The 8,871-nt window shown below is 52.1% G+C and overlaps 1 protein-coding gene across 2 annotated transcripts in view; it reads right to left on the reverse strand.

Moving 5' to 3' along the window:
• Positions 1-1,449, reverse strand: part of NALF2 (NALCN channel auxiliary factor 2) — a 73,863-nt gene extending 72,414 nt beyond the window's left edge. The window contains exon 1 of one of the 2 annotated variants that reach the window (XM_006277586.4): positions 299-1,271. In XM_006277586.4, coding sequence (XP_006277648.1) covers positions 299-1,072 — 774 coding nt within the window. In that variant the 5' untranslated portion in view covers positions 1,073-1,271. Of the gene's footprint in view, positions 1-298 lie in introns of both variants that reach the window. The other variant, XM_006277587.3, reaches the window with a different exon arrangement.
• Positions 1,450-8,871: the final 7,422 nt, after the last annotated feature.

Here is an 8,871-nt window from a genome sequence, read left to right on the forward strand (position 1 = left end):
GCATATTGCTGGGGCCAGCCTCAGGGCCAGATCAGAGCCCTGTTACACTGCATCACAGCACCTCCTTCTCTCCTGTTGCTGGGAGTCCTGCCAATGCATCTCCCCTCCAAGCATGACACCAGCACAGCATCCCCCAGCATCCCGCTCGCAACAGCCAAGAGCAAGTCCAAGAGCCATGACCCAGGAGCCACTGGGGCACAGGAGAGGGGAGCCGGGGGCTCACGTCCCAGTGCCATGTGCTTCCGAACTCCTCCTGCAGTGTGGTGTGGCAGGCGCTTGCCCCCCCGGGGGCCCTTACCTTGCAGTCTCTTAGGCAGGATCGCACAGAATACTCCTCTGCCTGCAAGTATTTCTCCAGCAAGAGGTCAAACTCCTCATATTTTTCCTGAGCGTGTTGGTCCAGCCTCTGATACGCCTGCACGCAGCTGCTACACGCCTCCCCGTCCAGGGCCCCGGCCGCAGCAGCCACAAAATCCACCATCAGGTTGTCCAAACTGCAATCCAAGCTGTCCGGGCCAGCCATGCCCAGCAGCAGGTCCCAGATCGTGTAAGTATCACAAAAGGAGAGGGTGAAGTTCCTAAAATAAGCCTGTAAGAAGTTCCTTTTGGAGGAGGAGGAGGAGGAGGAGGAAGGAGGGGGCCTGAAGGGGGCGGCAGGGAAAGAGCCCGAGAGTCGTTGCAAATAATTGAGGGTGGCGCAAGCCGAGTCCAGGTCGAGGCTGCCCCGGGCACCAGTGCAATGGGGGACGGGCGCAGCCCATTTGGTCAGGTTGCTGAAGAGCAGCTCGCAGCGGCCCTCCTGCGCCTGCCGGGCCCCGGGCAGCAGGAGCGGGGCCCCGGCCGCGGCCGCCCGCATGAGGCTCCTCTCCTTGGCCCGCAGCTTGGCGCCGGCACAGAGCCACAGATGGTCAGCCAGGAGCACGGTGAAGAAGAGGAGGGAGGCGAGGGACATTCGCCATTTCTGGGCCCGCTCGGAGTCGGCGCAGGGCTTGTCGTGGTGCCGGGGCGCGCAGCACACCCTCACCGCCGCGTCAGCGTCTGCTCGTGGATACATCCAAGCGCCCCGGATCATATTTCGGGGCCGGGGCGCGGCCGCGGTCTCCGGGGGGCGGCTCCCCGCGCTCGAGGCTGCCCCCAGCAATGTCACCTGCCTCCCCCGGCGCGGCGCGGCATGCTGCGGGCTGGCCGCGGCCGGGCAGCGCCGTCCCCGCCTCGCCCGCCGCCGCCGCCGGGGCTGCTAGGTGCCGGCTCCGGCCACGGCAGCATGGCGCGGCGGGAGCAGCGGGCGGCGCAGGCTCCCGGGCCGGGCAGCCCGCGCCCGCCGGCGCCGCCTCACGCGGCTTTCCTCTTCCTCTTGTGGGGGGCCCCGCTCTGCCCGCCCCGCAGCGGCCTCCGGGCGCGCCGGCGCCGGCTCGCCATGCCTCCCCGCGCCCGGCCCGGCCCGGCCCCGCTCCGGCCGCCTCAAGCTGTCGCCATCTTCGGCTGCGCGCAGGAACACCTTGAGGAGCGGCCGGGAGAGGCGGGCGGAGGGGAGGTGGGGAGGGGGGGAGGCCCCGCGCCTGCGCGCTGCTCCCGCGCCCGGCTGCCGCGCGGGGCATCCCCGGTGCTGACGGACAGCTCCCGCGGCGCCCGGCCCCCGCGCCGCTTCCCCGCCTCCCCGGCCCGGCCCGGCCCGGCCCGGCCTCGCCCCTCCTCTGCGCCTCCGGCACCGGCTGGGCTCCGCCAGGCGTCGGGGAGCAGGGTGCTGCAGGCGGCCCCACGGGAAGGAGTCAGGAGCCCGTGGAAGAAGCGCCCCCACCCCCCGTGACCCGTTTTGAGGCCCCGGGGAGCAGAGCTGTGCCCGCAGCGTGACTGAGATGAACCGAGGAACCGGCTTCGTGCCCCCCACCCTGGGGATCCCCTGGGCCGGGGAAAGAAGAGGCAGGGGGTGAAGCGCTCCTGTCTGCGGGACGTTCACGCAGCTGGGTCCCACCGTGAGTTGGGCTGAACCGCACTTGTCGTCTCATCCCACCCGGACGATGACCCTCGGTCATAGAAACACATCACCCGGGGCCTTGCAAGGGAAGGTGCAGGCTTGGAACAGGCCCCGGCCGGCGGCTTCCTGGCAGGTGTCACGAGCAGGGCGAATAAACGGATGTTTCTGCGCTCCCAGGATTCAGAGCTGTGCCAGTTATACTTACTTGGTAGCCTGGGCATTTTGTCCTCCAGTCTTTGCTATAGTCATGTCAGATTGCCAATAGCGCGTGGGGAAAGAGGACACTGAATGGGATATGGGATTGGGACCCAGAAGACCCGTGTGACTTGGGCTGAGTCACTCCAGGCCTGCGTCCCCTCATCCTTTGTCTTGTCCACCAGGACTGTAAGCTCTTTGGAAGAGAGACTCCTTCTTATTATGTATTTGTACAGTGCATGATAGGGTTTTGGTCTTGGCGGGGCCACCTAGGTGCTATCCTTATAAGAACAGTACATCTGGCTGTTGCATTCAGCCTTTGGGGATCACAGCTTCCCAGCCCCCGTCACATAAATATGGGGCTTACATTCACTCTCCCCAGGCACAGTGCTCAATCTATCACTCAGGTTTTAAACTCAGCCGTGTGCTAGACCCAGGACTCTTGACAGCAGCTGCAGGAATACAGTCATTGGTTTCTGCAGTTTGACCCAGTAAGGCATGTGCTACTGCCCTTGAAGTCCAGTAATGCAAATTCATATTCTCTGGAAAACTTCCTGTCGAGCACAGAGAACAAGGAAAAGTGGCCTAGGGAGGCTGTTTATCATTCTTAACTGGTGGCTGGATAGACATGTGTCTGGGATAGTGCAGGAACGACTCCTGCATCCGTGCAGGGGTTGGACTAGATTGGGGTGTTAACACCTTTGCTGCTGGCAGCCATGGTGAGAAGGGCCAAATCACTAGTGCTGTATGTCTGACACCTCTGGACTAGGTGATCTTTTAAGTCCCTTCCACCTGTGGGATGCTGATGTTTAGCTGCTGTTCCACAGTCAGTCTCTAGGGGGAGCTACGGATGTTGCAACCTGAGCCCTCTTCTCTCAGGAAGACCTGGAGGGCAAGGGGAGAAGGTAACCTTTATCACATTGATTAGGGAGTGTGGAAGGCTGCCCCAGGAGAGGGACTCATTTTCATCGAGCAGCTTGTGAGCCTTAAATCTAGCTAAAGTAACCTAAAAATAAATTGAACTGATAAGGAGGAGGAAAGGTCAAGTGTGAAGTAAGAAATCACCCTGGTTTTATTTGGTATTTTTAAATAGACGACTCCTTTGAGCAGGCAGATAGCCAAAATTGTAGGCAGAAGTGTTTGGGGTCTGGGGTATATAAATATCTCTTGCTGAGATCATAATGATAGCTCTGCCTCTGCTACCATACAGCTGAGCCAAAAATAAAGGTTTATTAATTATGAAGGCCAGTGTGGCTTTGCTGTCAGCACATTCTATAGCTTTGCTCTGCTCAAGTCCAGGAAGTTATGGAGGGGAGGGATTTGGTGATTGTCCAGGAGTGATTTTACAGCTGAAAAGAGCACATGGTGAACAGCAGTGAAAGTGGGAAGCAGAAGTTCAATTCCTAAGTGGACACTCAAGTGCCTTGAGTAACAGAGCAAAGGCAGTGCAGCACACAGAGCTCTGGGAAAGAGTACTGCTCTCACTTACTCAGGGGCATGCTGACCTCCTGCCTACCACAGCTCCGTGTTTACAGTTGTTCCTTTCTCCAGTGGTTTAGGTAAATCTTTTTCTCCCCATCTTTCCCTTCTCAGCATTAAAGCAGTTCTTTCATGACTGGCAGGCAAGTGACTTCTGCCAACATGGTTTCTTTTGGAGCAACTTTGTTACATGAACACCCATCACCCCTGAGTGGGTATCCCATGGGTGTTCCTTAAAAAAAAAAAATTCCATGATGTCTGCATATGATTATATGAAGCTTCGGCGTCTTGAAGCAGAGGCTAGGAGGATTAGAAGCATCCAGCTTTTAAAGAAAGGTGAGCTCAAAAAATGTAAAATGCACTAAGTGCAGCTACTCTGTAAATGAATAGAATCTTTTGATCCAGTCTGTCCATTTTTACTATGAAATATTTTCTGACTCCTGAAATGTGCACACATTGGGCACAGACACCAAATTAGCAGGAAACAAATCCTAAACACCTCGATCAATAAACAGCCTAAACTTCAAGGTTGTGGGTAGCATAAAAGAGAGACTCAGATTGGCTCTGCACTTCTTTGCTTTGCTTTGGATTAGAAAACCATCTATCACTTTGAGTCAGTTTCACTTGAATACATTGGGAGATCATAGTATCATGGCCCAAAGGAAACAATTGCCTAGTTTTTACTTTAGTTTACATGATGGGCACTAGAAAAGGCACCTTCCATTTCTGTGTCCCCTGGAGGCAATGGTCGAAACTGACAGGTCCTAACCTGGTCAAAGTGAGTGGTTTTTGTGGATCCCTCAGGAACAAAGGAGATAAGCTACACGCAGGTGAAGGCTCATGATTGCTGGGACCAGGACTCTTCTGTTAGGGGATGCTCTCCCTGAGATCAAAAGGATTTCAGATCTCACCCTCAGAAGCAGAGTAACCCCATCTCTGCTATTGGACAGCAGAAAGAGAGAGAGAGAGAGAGAGACCCATCTCTGGTGGCTGCTTTCTTATTAGAAGCTCAGTTACCGTGGTGATAAGCATGATTTAGATTCCCAGTCAGAAATAACACACACTTGGGATCCTTCTACAAGAGCAGAACTGAGTATACCTGCAATGGAGACAAGGGTTACTATATGATATTTATGTCCCCCATTACTGGGGCTGGCTGGAAATGATCATTTCACAGTGTGGGAATTGTTTGGAGTATAGTAGCAGCAGCACTTTTGCTGTACCTTTGACATAACCCCTACACCAGGGAAGGCTGAAAGAGAGGGTAGTCAGCTCCAGGCTAGCCAAGGATTCCCCTACACTAGGGAAATCCTCAGGTGCCTATTTAGGGCACTTTATATCTCCACTGTGCTGCTGGAGTGCAAACAAGTCTTAGCACAAGCCCCTGGAATAGGTTTAAGTTTTACTTGTAGTACAGATGGGAGAAATAGAGTGCCAGCCACCACTTCACTCAGCACACAGGGCTACAGGGGGCCAATGTGAGGTACAACGGAAGACATTCAAAGCTATGCGGGATACCCCAGCTTTGCTTCTTCCCTCGTGTATATTTATAATCACTCTACTAACCTCCAGGGATACTACCGTGGGATGCCAGCTGCATGCTAGTCAAGGCATGTGTGTGCTCATGCCTACACTAACTGGAGGCTGTAAAAAAACCAACCCAAAACCAAGACACTTAAAATGATGCCATTAGCTGAATGCCCCCCCAGTGATTTAAGCCTTCTTCTGCACAACATAAGCCATAACAAGCCTCTTTCAAAAGGGGTATTTTCTGGTGCTTGGAGCACATGACTTGTCAGGAAACCTGAGTTCTAATTTGAGAGCTGAATTTTGGTCACAGCATCAACATGGACTCCCTATGGCTGGTCAAGTCTCCTTCCTTCTCTGGCCCAAGTTTCTCCTTCCTGCCTAGATCAGTGAGAAGCAGTTGAGACCTGTGGAGAGAGAACATTAAAGAACTAATATTATTTTACTTCCCATGGAAGTTTATAGAATGATGAAAACATCCAGCTGCTTGTCAGGTGTGCTCTCCTGGAATATTTTTGGACTATCTGTCAGCATTTATGGGGCCAAAGAGGATCAGAATACTTAAGACTTGGTAATTAGTCAATCCAGTGGCTCTGCATTACAGATCCCTTTAGTGATGCCTGGATGTTGTTTCCAAAAGGATCAATTAACTGTCCCTCTGGGAGCAGTGTCTGCAAGAAAAGACCTTTATGCTGTAGTCTTGCAGGAGCCATGTGTCTTGGTTTAGTTTTCACACTTCCTCTCCCCTGGTCTCCCGCTGAATCTCCATCTATTTCATCTCAGTCACCTTCATTTCCTAAATTGGCTGCCAGTTAATCTGCTGAGGCCAATTTCCCAAATCAATTTTTAAGCCAGGCTCTGTCAGGAAAGTTCTGCTTTGCCTTTTCTCTGCCATTGACTTCTGCTCTGCTTTCATCCACAATAGCTCTGGGGGGCCTGGTAACCACTGGAGTTTTCTCCCTTGTGTGATAAGCAGTGTATGTGAGTATTTTGCCTGCTAGCTGATGCGCTTAGTAGCAGGATGGTAGACACTGTCTGAAAGACACAGTGGGTGATATAAGGGTGATATGTGGGCAAGGGATATGCCACCTCATCCAGTTCCTTTGGCAAATATACATCACATGTATCACCTTTCTCTCTGATGTCAGGGAAAGACATGTGTTGCCCATCGGCTCCTGCTGACATGCTCCTAACCTAGAAGTGGGCTAGCAAGGCCACACACACATCTCTCTCTATGGCTGCTCTTGAGAGCTCAGTCTCCAGGGTGCTTCAGAGTGCCTGTTGAGTACAAACCCAGGGCAGCCTCACCAGCACAGTTCTGGGTTTGGAGCGGTACAGTGGGAGTGGGTGAACTGAGCATGCTGGAAACTGTCCCAGAAGCAGCATGCTCCTACCCTGTTGTAGACACGCCCTTCCTGCCCAAGTACCACTTAGGTGCCTAGTAGGTAGCACAAGGTCTGCTCCTTTACGTTTTTCTAGGAACCTGCTGAAAACATGGACTTTCTGTCTGAAAGAGTTACTTTAGGACAAGGAAAAAACAGCTACAAGAATGAACCAAAGCAAATTCTCAGGAGACACGTGTGTGTGTGTGTGTGTGTGTGTGTGTGTGTGTGTGCGCTGCCTTTCTAACAGGCCACAGTGACTTGGAAAACATTCCGCTATCCCTCCGCACAAATGCTTAGCATTGTAAATGTACAGAACTCTAAAACAAAGGCATCACAGCCTTTACTGCATCTAAAGCCCTGAATACAGAAGATTATTCACAGTTCTTATCCCTTGCTGCCTTGTTTGCTACACATTTGTGTTCTAGACACAGGCCCAAGCCATGCTGGGTCTAAACTTTCCCACAACTCCCCAGGGTACAGAGCTGGGCTTCTGGCTGAGAACTCACTTCTACTATCATTCCCCTTTGGCCCCACTGCCGCCAAGCTGCAGTGAAGATGAGGCCAGTGCAGATACTGTGTGGCTGACCTGGTGTGAGGAATAGATTTGCTTCCTGGGTGTTGTGCTCTTTTCACTGGGGACTTTATCAGAAGAACATTACCCATTCTTCCCATTCACAGTCCTTTCATTAAAAAAAATGGTGGTTTACACATGTTTCTTAATGGGCAAATTGATTCATTTGCTCTGCCCTCCCTGGCACTCTCTCCTTTTACTGCTGCTGCTGCTATTCAGGAAGCAATCTGGTTTATTAACATTTCTATTACTCCAAGCAGAGAAACCTGGGCTGGCACAGAAAGCCATGGCTGTTCATCATGGAAGCCCATGTTCTAGTCCTGACTTTGTCTGAAGCCTCAAAATTGGATCCACAGAGATTTGAGGATCCTGGCCTTTCCATCCGTGCCAGACTCTAATCACTGCCAGTGGGAATTCTATAGAGGAAATCAAATGAGGGAGGTGATGACAGCATTTTCTCCCAAGGTGCTGCATCTACATGACAAGGGGTGGCCTGGTGCCTTTTTCTGTGGAACTGTGGATGATGTGTTTTCAGATGGTGCTGAGACACTGTACCAAGGAGTACCTTACAAATGAATACAATTACAAACAAGACAGAAGGGACCACAGAGAGGGAATGAGAAGGGACACTGAGAGGATCCACAGATGAATAATGAGTATAGCACAGGTCCCTAGTTCAGTTCCAAGCAACCTCAGTAATGACCCAGACCATTCTTGAGATGGCTCTTCAGCAGCCTGGATGTGGAGTTTGAGAGCTGTGTGTGATCTCTCTTGGGGAGGAGATGTCTATAAAAGTATTACAGTCAAGGAAGTGCCTGAATCATGGGTGGGTAGAAAGCAAGAATCATGCAGAGCATCCCTTCATTCTGGACTAATGATACCTCTCTACTATGGGGATGAGATGCTCTGGAAACACACTGACAGGCTGACCATCAAGGAATGACAGAGGCAGCAGTGCCCAGGTAGGTGATAGTCTTTGTTCTCACAGGGATTCCCAGATCAGTGCTTGCTCCATGGCACCATGGTCAATGTATCACTCCCCAGGGATGCTTTGCTTGGCAGAGCTGGATTGGGGTTACGTGGAAGTGAAGTACTATTGACATTTCACTAGGGGGCTTCAGGTGGCTTACAGAAGAGAGCAAAGTAACTTACAAAAAGCGAACAAAACAGAAAAAAAACAAATATATTATGCAAGCCAAGGAGTATAATCACAACCTGTAGAGCAACACCATCCCTAAACAATATCCTAGCTTAGCCCTCAGGATCCTGGTGCACTGCCACCCAGAAAAGCCTGGACAGGAAGAAGCCTCCATGGAAGTATGCCAGCCTAATTAAGTGCCAAGTTCTGGGGTTGATCCCATACAGGGGATGTTTCTGCTGCTCTGTGCTAAGCTGATGGAACTCACAGCAGTGGAAATGGGGTGATTCCTGCTTGTGAGGGAAGCTCTCCCCACACAAAATGCCAGGGTGGGGTTGACACCTCACACTGGTGTGAGCACCTTGCTGTTCACTGCTAAGCCCTAGAACATTGTTTCCTCTCCATCATCTGCTCTGACCTCAGTCTATGTTATGGCCCAGACAGCACATGTCTCTTGCTGCTGGCACAGTAAACAATACTTGGCAGCAGCCTGTGCAGTTAAAGCCGGCAAATCCAAGCACTTGAAAGGTGTAGAAAGGTTTAAATTCAGAATGCTGATTTATTGTACTGACTCTCTGCAATGGGACCTCTAAGCGCATTA

The sequence above is a fragment of the Alligator mississippiensis genome, chromosome 8, assembly GCF_030867095.1.
Source record: "Alligator mississippiensis isolate rAllMis1 chromosome 8, rAllMis1, whole genome shotgun sequence".
Classification (NCBI taxonomy): Eukaryota; Metazoa; Chordata; order Crocodylia; family Alligatoridae; genus Alligator; species Alligator mississippiensis.